At 38.6% G+C, this 13,370-nt stretch overlaps 1 protein-coding gene across 7 annotated transcripts in view; it reads right to left on the reverse strand.

The window, feature by feature from the left end:
• The window catches only part of LOC126335458 (protein winged eye), a 382,243-nt gene that overhangs the window by 40,893 nt on the left and 327,980 nt on the right, over window positions 1-13,370 (reverse strand). For 6 of the 7 annotated variants that reach the window (XM_049998751.1, XM_049998753.1, XM_049998757.1 and 3 more), the window contains exons 15-18: window positions 13,166-13,234; window positions 10,370-10,458; window positions 8,849-9,238; window positions 5,995-6,150 (exon numbers count right to left, since the gene is read on the reverse strand). In XM_049998751.1, coding sequence (XP_049854708.1) covers window positions 5,995-6,150; window positions 8,849-9,238; window positions 10,370-10,458; window positions 13,166-13,234 — 704 coding nt within the window. The remainder of the gene's footprint in view (window positions 1-5,994; window positions 6,151-8,848; window positions 9,239-10,369; window positions 10,459-13,165; window positions 13,235-13,370) is intronic. The other variant, XM_049998755.1, reaches the window with a different exon arrangement.

Below are 13,370 nucleotides of genomic sequence, written 5' to 3' on the forward strand. Positions count from 1 at the left end.
ATAGAATTGGACATATTACACTCAACAGAACAAAATTAAAAGATATAATGGTAATTTCTGGAGTACTACACATCTGATAGAATCATTACTAGTTACAGTGTATATAGACGATCTGGTGGAGAATCTTGGAAGCTTCACAAGTCTGTTTACGGACAAAAAGGTTGTCTATAAGAAGGCAGCAATGCCGGAAGACAGTAGTGAACTGCAGGAAGACCTGCAAAGAATGGATAATTTGTGCAGGGACTGGTAGGTGAACCTAAATGTAGAAAAACCTTATTTATTTTGCTTAAATAGGCAAAGAAATCTACTACTGTGTGATTACAGTATTGGTAACAAATCAATGGAAACAGTAAGTGTAGTTTACGTAAGGCTGGCCCCTGCATATTCAGCCAATAAACTTGCAGATATACTTCACGAATCAGGTACTGCGCCTGCCTTACCTTGTGAGATTGTTTCACAACAGAAGAGACACTGGACTGCTTGTCATCAAGCCTCCTGCAGCCACCACAGTGCCTGGGGTTGCAAACCACACTGATACATGGCACACAGGTCGTGGTGATAGATATTTAGGTCACCATTCTGCTCCCTGACAGCGTTCAGCTCCGGGCTGCAGACCAACTGTCAGCCGCCTTCGAGCCTAAGTTTCACACCACAATGCCTGCTGCTGCTATCCATCAAACAGAGTTGTCTCATGCCTTTGTTAGTATATGAGCTACTGCACTCCTGTCAGCTGCTCTGATAGATCCCATGTGCCTTCAATAGAATCACAGCCATTGGACTCCCTGCCAGTCACCCCAGATGGCCCTGCAGTTCCTTGACTGCCTACAAGCTCACAGCTTGTAGGACCATGTCTCTACACTTCCACAGCACCTCCCTGCTCATTGCCACTATTGATGATTGTCGACTTCCTCATAATAACTAGGAATCATCTCAGAAGGACAATTCAGTTGTACTCACATATGGACATCCATCCTCTGAAGCTGCACTAATTTAATTCATGATTAATAAACAAACAATTTTTATCCCAGTCCATTAATATCAGTCGTTACCTTAGTACACTAGATGGCCAAGGTTGGTTCAACTGGTGATGAGGCTAATGGTTTGTGAGTCAGTACTCTTCCCTCGTCTGCCATACCTTGACTGGTGACTCGGATGCATGTGACACTCATAGTTTCTGTGGATTCTCAGTACAGTGCCTGCTTAAGATTTGCTCTACTCCGGCACCTGCTCTCAGTTTGCTGGTTGCAGCGGCAGATCCTGGTCTCACCCGTGTCACCCAGCCACTTCCTCTCCACCACACCGAACCTGGCACCACACCGAGCCTGATGCTGCCATGTCATGTTGCATTTCAATTGGACAATGAAGCCACTTTCCAAGGTTCACGGTCCTGGACAAGATATGGACGATGAGGCCACTTCTTCACATGTATTCAAGTGTTTTCTGATGTTCCTTCCTTGATTTTTGCTGGAACAGGCTTTCGTTCTCTCTTAGTTGTTCAATTTTGCTTACGTGTTCATTCATCTCAATGGGGCAACATACTCATGTTACTGTATTAAGTCACTCTGTGTTCAAACCCTACTACAGTACAAGAGTGTCCCAACTGGGTACAGGATCGGGTCTATTTCGTCTTTCTCAGCAGAGGCAAGTCCTAGAAAAGTCCTCTCTTCTGCGTAAGTCAGGTGGTCCGTTTGTGTGTTGTACCAATGTGCACACTCTTTACTTTGTGTTACTGGTCTGTGAATTCTTCATGTATCTGTTCATTCAGGTTCTAGTTCACCTGTAGTGTATTCTCAATCACTGGAGCCACTGTTGCCCCCAGCCCTATATCATAGGGATCAGGCAATTAATTGTTGCTTCTAGCACTTCCATTCAGGGGTTGGGTAATTCAGGTCCTGCTGAGGAGCTTCATACAGCTCACTCAGGTTCTTCAGTTTTTTTCCACTTTTCAGACAGGCTATCTGAAAATTTTGTGTGTGCCACAGCAGGCCTCCTGCCATAAAGTTTGTTTACCATGTTGCTGTGCAGTACAGCACTCCATTCTTGTTGACAGAATTCCACACCAGATGTTCCTCTGGTAATGGTCCAGCCCTTGCCTGTGAGACACCACTGGACTCCGTCCAGCTAATCGTCAGCACTTTTGGCATCAGTGCAGTCATCACTGGTCCTGTTGTGCCTGGCCTGTCCTGTCTGCTATCCAGTCAGCCCTACCACATCAGGCTCTCGCGTTGCTTCGTCATAGTGGTCACTCGGCACGTATTGTCTCACAAGGACAATTCAGTTGTACTCGTGTGTGGGCCTTTATCAACTAAAGCTGTACCAAGTTAGTTCTTAGTTAATAAACAGACAGCTGTTATTCCAACAAATGCATATTAAGCACCTTGGTACACCACTTGGCCAAGGTAACTTCAGTAACTACCATAAAATACCTAGGAGCTGCCTAAAGTGTAATCAACACATAACATTAATTGTAGAAAAACAGATGCCAGGCTGAGATACATTGAAAGACTCTTAAACATTGTAATTCACCCCTGAAAGATATTACTTTCAAAATACTTGTTCAACTGATTTCTAAGTAATTGTCATCGGTCTGCGACTTTTACAAGATACTGTAAAGCTGACACACTGAGATGCAGACAGGCAAAATGAAAAGACTGTTACTTAGCTTTCGGTCCAAGTCATCTTCAGAAACGAGAAGACACACACACACACACACACACACACACACACACACACACACACACACACACACACACACACACACTTCCAGCACCTCAGAGTGGAATGCAACTGTCACACTAATAAGCAGCAATCTGGTGTGGCACAGGGAAGGGTGAGTGATAGCACATTACAGGTGTAGGGAGAGAAGAGTGCTGTCTGGCCGAGTGTGCAGAGACTAGATAGAGGCGAACAAAGGGAGCACTCATAGTGTAAAATATCTGTGGAGATCTTGTCACTGCAAATACACCATTGCCGGGTGGCCAGGCTGTATACCAATTACAACCTTGGACTGGAACACTGAATCACATCTTTTGAAAGGGCTTTGATTGCCTACCATCACGTCCTGACATGAGGAACATCCTATCCACAATCCTCCCCATCCCTCCTTAAGTGGTGTTCCATTGCCCACTCAACCTCCACAACATCCCTATGCCACTCCCAAACATAACCCCTTGTCAAGGGAACGTGCAAGACCTGTCCTACCATCCAACCCAGCACTTCCTATTCCAGTGCTGTCATAGGTTTATCCTAGCCCATCAGATGCTGGGCCACCTGTGAAAGCACCAATGTCATATACCAGCTCTCCTGAAATCATTGTACAGCTTTTCATATTGGTATGACACCAACCAGCTGACCACCAGGATAAACGGCTATTGCCAACCTGTGGCCAAGAGCATCGTAGACCAACTTGTGGCACAACATGTAGCTTTAACATTAACATGCTTGATTTCAATAGCTGCTTCACAACCTCAACCACCAGCTTTTTTGAACCGTGCAGATGGGACTTATCCACACAGCACATTCTTTGTTCCTGAAATTATCCTGGACTGAACCTACAGTAAACAACTGTCCCCACACCTTTCACCCAACCATCTTCACCCCCCCCCCCCCACCACCCCTCCATTCACCTCTTCCCTATTCATGTCACTTCACCCTCACTGTGTGCTGCCTTCTGCCAACTCACTCACCCTTCTTTCCCCCTCCTTGCTTTCTCCTTTGTTAGTCAACCTCCCCCTCCCCCCATCACCCTGCCCCACAGCCTCCCAATGCTGCATCTGGCAGTCTTGTCATGCCTACATCTAATCCCTGCACACACTGCCAAAGAATGCTCTTCTTTCCTCCTCACCTGTACACTGCTATCTCTCCACCTTCCCTACCACACTCGAGACTTCCACTCAGCATGACAGCTGCATTACGGTCCAAGCTGCCAGATATGGCAGCCGTGTGCGTGAGGTATGCTTGCTTGTGTAAAGATGTGTTTTCTCTTTTCTGAAGAATGCTTTGGCCAAAAGCTAAATGTGTTACAACACCCTTGCTTCTCGATGACCCATGTCCCAATGCTGGAGGAGTTTCATAGTTCCATCTAACATGCCATCTTTTTTTCAGCTGACAAATGACTCAGATAAAAGGGGCAGAAAGATCTTCCAGAGATGAATAGTGATGTCTTGCATATGTTGCTCCAATGCTGGGAATAAGTCAAAGTTTGGCAGATTACTATAAGGACTATAGGGCCCATGAGGTAACACTTACCAACCACGTTTGCATTGTTTGCCAGTTATGACATCAGTGTTGTGCAGGCAAGCTTGTCATGAACAGTTAGTGACCAAACCTTGAGCAACTGTTATCATTTTTCTGTTCAGTCGTTGAATGAATTAATGATAATACACTCCTGTTACATAACGTCCAAAAGGATCTCAGCCTATAATGAAGACTCCACTGGAATCATAAGCGAAGATCATCATTTGTTTGACCTTTGACTTCAATAAAAATTTATTTGATCATCTGACTGTGATTTCAACTCTGGATCAAAGTCTCTAACCCACATTTCATCATCAACAACAATTTTACACAAGAAAGCTTTACTTTCAATGTTATATCTGTATTCCACTGAGGTTGCAACATCTGGCCATTTACACTTCTGTTCAATAAAGAACCCATTACAATGAAATTTCTCTGTTGTTTAACTGATTTGTCAAAGCATGGAACACTGATGTTGATGGAAGCCCTGTAGCTTCAGAAATTTCTTCATGGGCTACATGACAACTTCTTGAAGACCATCTGTCCCAAGTTTAACAGTTTGTTCATCCGGTGACATTTACCACCTTCCTGGTCTTGAGCCACGGTTGATCTTACATGACATTCACATATGTGATTAGCCAAAATGTGAAACTGTGCACTGGTCCACTCTTAACTCACCATAAATGTCACTTAATGCACAGTGTATTCTGGCCAGATATTTTCCTCCCAACATTTTGATCTTAATGTATTGACCTCGATCATTGACAGTCACAGTATCTGAGATCACTGTGGATCGCTTTTGTAACTTACTTTATTACCAAACAAAACATGGACTTTTTCCGTAAGACTAGCTCTACAGCTGACGTAACTGACAACATCCAACACATTATTCACACCACAGTATTACTAACCTCTACACAGTTTTTAAAATCTGTCACTATCACCGGAGGAATATTTGACTTGTTTGATGGAAAACAAATATTAAGTAATGTCAGATATAAAATAAGTGTGAAATAATGCTTCAAGTCCCATATTTTTTTTCCTCTTTATTTACAAATATCAGAATTTTGTAATAGCTTATGTCATTGTAACTACACAATGTTCTTATCATTGGATTCCCTACTCTTCTTACTGAATTTTCAGTTTACTAGTTAATCTATCAGCAAACCCATTTGATATTTTGTTAAAAATATTTCCATTTACTTTTCCTAATCTAATAACATTTTTTTCATGTATCCTTCATAATCTTTACATTTTTTTCAGAATTTCTGTATTCTCTTTTCATGACTCCGTTCTCGTGTTTCCAGCTAACAAATGCTGGAGTTTTAATCGAAGCGGTTAGTTAATCGATTCTTGCTCCTTCTTTCCTGAGCCTGGTTTCACTTCTGTTTAGTGATTTGAGTAATTTGCCTTTCTCTATCTCCTGCACATCTTTCCTCTACATTCTCCTATGTTTTATCAGTCTATTTCTCTCAAGAAGGAGATTTAGTGTCTCCTAACCCACCTGATGCTATTTCAGCATCAACCTTTTCTATTACAAATAGAGAGAGCGCGTGCTTGTGTGTGTGTGTGTGTGTGTGTGTGTGTGTGTGTGTGTGTGTGTGTGAGAGAGAGAGAGAGAGAGAGAGAGAGAGAGAGAGAGAGAGAGAGAGAGAGAATTTATGTGCTCATGAGGTAATATAATTTCTGTAATACAAGCAGTAAATTCTGTTGCTATGATTTAAAACAAATTTGAATCCATAAATGTTTGGTGGCTACCTTCTCACTTTTGTTCACCCATGGAATGTATTTCACTTCTTGTTTGCTCATTGCTGGCCTCATGTTTTCTGATCTCCATTCTAAATCATGCTCATTATCATTATCATTATTCTCTTCATCATTGTCATCATCATCTGCCCAAGACCAGGTTTTCACCTGCAGATTCAAAAAATTTAAATACACTAATTAGCTACTTTTCATGTTTACACTCACATTCATTATTTTGTGCACTGCAGACAGTAAATTGGTTCACTATTTAAGTAAAACATTTCTTTGAGTACAACCAATATCAATCACAAGCTTTGAATTACTACTGTGTTGGGTGACATCAATGCACCATGAACATATTTCCAATCCAAAAAGAAGGATATGTTTAAAAGTCTGTTGCAGTTACAGCAGAAGAACTGCTTAGCAAAAAAAAACTGGAAAATAGCCCACATACCAAGATTAAATAACAATTGCAGAAGAGAATCCAACTACTTTAGGTAGATGCAATGTACTTTGGTTTCCAAAAAGCATTTGACTCAGTGCCACACCTACACTTATTGCCAAGAATACAATCATGTGTGGTATCAAGTGAAATTTGTGACTGGATTGAGGACTTTTTGATAGGGAGGACACAGCATGTTATCTTGAATGGAGAGTCATCATCAGATGTAGAAGTAACTTTGGATGTGCCCCAGAGAAGGGTGCTGAGACCTTTGCTGTTCATGTTATACATTAATGACCTTGCAGACAATATTAATAGTAACATCAGGCTTTTTGCAGATGATGCAGTTATCTACAGTGACTTACTAACAGAGAAGCTGCATAAATATTCAGTTAGATCTTGAAAAGATTTCAACGTGGTGCTAAGATTTCAACGTGGTGCTAAGATTGGCAACCTGCTCCAAATGTTCAGAAATGTAAAATTTTGCACTTCACAAAATGAAAAAAGCATAGTATCCCATGACTACATTATCAATGAGTTATTGTTAGAATCAACCAATTTGTACAAATACCTGGGTGTAGCACTTTGCAAGGATATGAAATGGCATGATCACATAGGTTCAGTCATTTGTAAAGCAGGTGGTAGACTTCATTTTATCGGTAGAATATTAGGGGAGAGCAATCACTCAACAAAAGAGATTGCTTACAAATCACTCATGCATTCGATCCTAGAATACTTCTCAAGTGTATGGGACCAATACCAGACAGGACTAATAGTGGATGTTGAACATATACAGAAATGGGCGGCATGAATGGTCACAAGAATGTTTAATCCATGGGGGAGTGTCATAGAGATACTGAAGGAACTGAACTGGAGGACTCTTGAAAGACAAATTGTTTTGAGAAGGTCTATTAGTAAAGTTTCAAGAAACAGTTTTAAATTATTACTCCAGGTATATGCTATAGCCCCCTATGTATTGCTCCCATAGAGATCGTGAGGATAAGATTGGAATAATTATTGTAGACACAGAGGCATTCAAAAAATCATTCTTCCCATGCTAGATATGTGAATGGAACAGGAAGAAACCCAAATAACTGGCACAATGGTATGTACCCTCTGCCATGCATCACATGGTGGTTTGGAGATAATAGATGTAGAATGGGTATAGATGTAGAAGCAATGAATTGGACAGCTGATATATATATATGAAAATATGGAAGATTGTGAATTAGCAGTTTTCAAAAGCCACACTATTCCAAGCCAACTGCAACAGTGACCATTAATTTTTTACCTCACTGAAAATGTAATTTGAACAATGGTTTTCATTAAACTCTTGATGTTGCCTGAGATCAATTACAAATATACATCAAACGATCACTGAATTATATCTCGTTTCAGTAAATAATAAACTCTGCCATAATGCTACATGAAATGTTCAATACAAGAGAAGTTTGTCAGCAGATAATTCGGTTTTAATTGTCATGTGGAAAGAATTGGTTCTTTTGCTATTTCATGAAGGGCAGCTAATATGGCCTTGTGACTTCACTTGTGGGAGTTTTAGGAACAACTATAGCTTAAGTATCAGCACAGCAAAATGACAAACTGACGGATAAGGAAAGCACGAGAGCTTCATGGTTGGCATGTTTACTTGCTATGGTGACCTTTATGTCCTGTCAGTTGCACCAGAGATGATCAGTGACCACCCAATATAAAATGGATCAAACCAAGATCATATCTCCAACAAGCATGAGTCACAGTCAACACTGATGACATTTAGTTTGGTGTACAAATATATGAATGAGATGTTTGATTACTGGAAAACATATCTACTGGTCTAATGAAACATTACTCTCCTATCCTATTAGTATGGCAGTTGCTCCAAATTATGATCACCTAGTGAACTGAGTATATCTGATATTTCAGCAAATTTTCTGAAATGAAAAGGTACCTTTCAACTTGCAGCTTACTACAACATATGTCCTGTGCAAGAATTGTTGAAGGGTTAGTGACTTTCATATCTTTTGTGGGATATATAAATATATATAAAACAACAAAAATCACGAAATCTTAATCATGTTAACTATATGTGCAACTCATGGAACAGTAGATTTGATTGCATGATAAAACCTCAATTTTTATATCAACATGGGACAATACACAAATGTGCTGTTATTGGTCATACTACAAAGCTAATACTTACATATTATATACGAAGCTCATCATATCAGGAAGGTGAAAGGGCTGCCTATGCAGTGTGGGGAGACATTTTCAAAATTCACTGTTCATTGAGCACATTATGTTTTGAATGATTTTGTTATTCCTGAATGACGAAAGATCTAATTTACACATATGTTAACACTACATTCACACAATACTTAACTGTACTCTACTCAAACTATTTAAAAAATAATGTCTGTAACTCACCTTAGCTTCAGCCTTCAGCTTTGGTCTTATCTTTGGTTTGTGGTCAGTTATAGGCAATTTCTTGATTGTTGAAATCATATGTGCAGCAGTTTTGTTTTGTTCTTGGGAACTTACTAAAGTGCTGTCAAGCCTTGGGTGTGATAATAAAAAGCCCATAAGACCATTCTTTGTTTTTGGTTTCTTTGCTACTATCATTTCTGTGGTCTCAACCTTCCCATCATCAAGCAAATGTTTTTTTGGTCTACCAACTTTTCGCTTCTTTGATGAAGATACAACTGGAGTAGTAGTAGCTGTAGTTGTAGTAGTTGTTGAAGTAGTAATAGAAGCCATAGACACTACTGAAGTAGTTGCAGCAGCGGTAGCAATAGATAATACTGCAGCATCTGCACCCTGAAAACAATTTGAGAGAGAAAATTAAGATCCAATAAAATTCTATTTCACTGTTTTTTTAATGTTTTACTGCTAACTACAACTAAATCATAAAAATCTCATGTTACAGGTCCATGGTGCTCATCTTCCTGTAAGAAGATACATACTCTACACATATGAAAATACATTAACTGTATTCAAACAGAGTCACCGTTTTCTGACATGTACTCAGTTTCAGATAAAGCATGGTTTAAAGAGAGTCTGAAAAAGTTTTTGGTAGGCAATACCATCTACTCTACAGATGAATATCTTAACAGATACCGTTAGACCAGATTGGTTAAAAATGTCTTAAGAGTTCAGTTTTGACAGTAATGGGTCACAAGAGTAACGATTAGGTACTTTGTGCGTGAAACTTTTTAAAAGTGCATGACAATGTTTCATTCTAACAGTGCATTAATTCTGCAAGTATAAACAGTTTCAGTATACTGTAACGTATTCTCATATTTTGACAACCTCCTGAGAAATCATCTGGGAAGTGAGTATTACATTCAAACTTTCTATGTTTTTTATGTTATATTTTCTGATGTGTTAGACACCCACAAGAATCATCTAATTTTCTGGTCTATGGAATGAAAACTATAATATAATATAATGTAATGTCAGATGTTCCCTCCATCATATGAACTAATGTTACAGTTTTATAATCACTGACACTATAGACATCATACTGTGACTGATGATCTACCAAGAGTGAGACAATTTACAACTATTATAGACATATTTACACTGTCTCCATTAAGAAACTATTGAATGAAAGGAGAGAGACGTGTAAAGAAAGACAGAAACTAATAAATAGAGGGAGGTGGACAGAAGGAGGGAGGAGGGTTTATTGTAGTATTACAAAATATGTGTGTTTACTTAATACCTGTGAGCTAATATTACAGTCTCACAACAGTAATGTGTGATTATAAATGTTAAAGTGAGAGGTAAGATGAGAATTATTTTGTTACATAAAACATGTAGTTTATGTCCAATAGAGGAGAACATATTAAGTATTCTTACAATAGTTAACAACCACACACTATTTTTTATTTATTTTTTCCCTCAGTGTTTCAATTACACAATTCTAGTTTGAGAACAGCGGGGCCTCACCTCAACTGATGACAATTCCTTTTCTTGCTGTCTGAGGACAACAGGTGGCTTTTCCGACATCTTAAACCAGGACTGCACATCACAGTCTCCTGAGAAAGTTAAGGCATCAATTTAAAGGCTGCTCCTGAAGTTTGCATAGTTATATGTATGTAAAAAGTAACATATCTTTGTTACATAAGTGACTGGACATCATTCATACAAATTTAAAGGAATGAAAAATATAGTTAGACCAGTGATATATAAAATTATTATGTAACTGAAAATTTGTTTAACTGTCTAACAGACAGTAAATGAATTGAAAAAATAACCAATACATTCATCTTTTACATAATTGATAAAGCATTTACAGACCGATAGGCAAAAATGATGAATGAAAAGTAAATTTTATGTATAATCATTAGTTACCAGATAATGTAAGTACTTAACAACAGAGAACTTCATCCTAATATTGGATAAAACATTATCACTCAAGAGCACTTGTTTTCCTATTACCATAACCTATAAAAGGGAAGACTTAATACTTCTGTTTAAACCAAGATATGTAAGAAAACTCCAAAATAAAAAATGTTATATGGGTGTCCAATACACAAACAGTGACACATATTCATTAACAACTACATCTACGTGATTACTCTCCTATTCACAATAAAGTGCCTGGCATATGGCTCAATGAACAACTTTCAAGCTGTCTATCTTCTGTTCCACTCTTGAATAGTCATGGGAAAAATGAGCACTTAAATTTTTCTGTGTACGGAGGTGAAACTTCTGGTGATTGAAACTTCCTGAGAAGATGCTGTCACAACGAAAAATCCCTTTGTTTTCATGATTGCCACTCCAATTCATGTATCATGTCTGTGGCACTATCTCCCCTACTTTGCAATAATATGAAATGAGCTGTCCTCCTTTGAACTTTTTTGATGTCATCCGTAAGTCCCACCTGATGCAGATCCCACACCGCACAGCAAAACTCCAGGGTATGGCGGACAAGTATGGTGTAAGCAGTCTCTAGTAGACCTGTTGCTCCTAAATGTTCTGCCAATGAATCACAGTCTTTGGTTTGCTCTACCCGCAACATTATCTATGTGATCATTCCAATTTAGGTTATTTGTAATAGAAATCCGTAAGTATTTTGTTGAATTTACAGCCTTCAGATTTCTGCGACTTTTCGCATAATTGAAATTTAGTGGATTTCTTTTAGTATTCATGTGTATAACTTCACACTTTTCTTTAACCGGGGTCAATTGCCATTTTTCGCACCGTACAGATATCTTATCTAAATCATTTTGTAAATCATTTTGGTCACATGATGACTTTACAAGACGGCAAATGACAGCATCATCTGCAAACAATCTAAGAGATCTACTCAGATTGCCTCCTATGTTGTCAATTTAGATCAGGAACAACAGGGTGCCTATAACACTTCCTTGGGGAAAGCCAGGTATTACTTCTGTTTTACTTGATGACTTTCAGTCTATCACTACAAACTGTGACAACAACAACATGAGGAGTTTGTAGTAGGGTATTAGCTGACCATTAATAAGTTTCGTGTTACATGGACCTTGTTGCATTTGCGAGGAAATGTTTCAAGAAGCAATGTATTAGGACCACAAGATATATTTTTTAAACAGATTTATCTAAGTTAAAGGGCAATTGGTCAGTTTACTACATGAAGGCATTCAAATAATTTTACAAATTTTATGATTCCAATTAACATGATCACTAAGCAAGGTGTAGTGCAGAATATTTGAAGGTAATCTCAAATATGAAGCCATTAAAACAGAAACAGCTGACATGAACTAGAATAAATCCATAAATAATGGATGATTGTGTACTTCAAATAAAAAATTTATGGAACCAAACACAAATTCTCTACTTGTGGCTCACTAAGCTAAACTTAAAAATTTCATTCACGAGCATCGCACTTCTGGAAATTTTAACTTAAAGCTGAGGAAGCTGGTAACTTTCCTACGACTCAACATTTAGGATTTCCTTCACGCAGTGCTTCTCCTTCTAAAATACGATGTATGTTCATTCATTGCTCACGAGTATATCATTTTTAATACAGATTACATACATTCATTTCTCTAAATGCTATGTAACCCAAACTATAATGAACCGCTTTTAATTATTTCAGTGTAAACAAAATATAATAAAAGAAAATGCATGCACATAAATGTTACTACATCAGTTACAGGTATTTTATGAGTTTTTACTCCCACAGTGTTTTCCTAGCTCCATAGGTCAGACTGTGCTCAGTAGATGATCAGAAAAATTATTGCAGGACTGCTAAATGAATGACTGTCCTCTTCTAATTCTGCATTGTTGTATAACTATTGAACTATCCGGATAAGTCACAACAAACTCATCTGGACACAACACATTAAAACAAAGAAAAAGAAGCTCCTTTAACAGGAATGTGCGCAACTGTTTTAGTGCTAAATGACAACAACATCTATGAATGACTGTCTCTGTAGCTTCACATAAGCTGCTAATCCAATAATTCATTTATGACACACTTACACAAAACTAAAAAAATATCATTTATCAGATGATGATAAACTAAAAGGTTTTATTTCGATTCCCTTCTGATCAACGTATTGTACTTACAGTAGAAAAGTTACTCCATTAACTGGACACTATTAATACGGACACGCTATACATGAATCTACTATTGTACTAAGAACACAAAACTTTTAAGATAAAGTGTAAAGTAAACGAAGGACATTAGTTTAAGAGCAGGCATTTACTGTGGAGGTCTGGATAAAGTGCGGATTTCCCGAGCCAGAATACACTCACCTGGATTGGGGAGGCGCGAGGAAGGTTTCGAGCCAAATGTGTGACACGGGAGGCGGCACAAGGAAAAGGCTGCAAATCAAGCACACAGAACTAAAGCACCAATACCAAGCCAGTCCCAAGCAAACTGGAACGATTCTGTCTTGTAGGAGGTCCCAATGTGGGCTGACAAACAGTCAAAGTGCATGCACACTATGAAATACATTCA

The sequence above is a fragment of the Schistocerca gregaria genome, chromosome 2 (assembly GCF_023897955.1).
Source record: "Schistocerca gregaria isolate iqSchGreg1 chromosome 2, iqSchGreg1.2, whole genome shotgun sequence".
In the NCBI taxonomy this organism is placed as follows: Eukaryota; Metazoa; Arthropoda; class Insecta; order Orthoptera; family Acrididae; genus Schistocerca; species Schistocerca gregaria.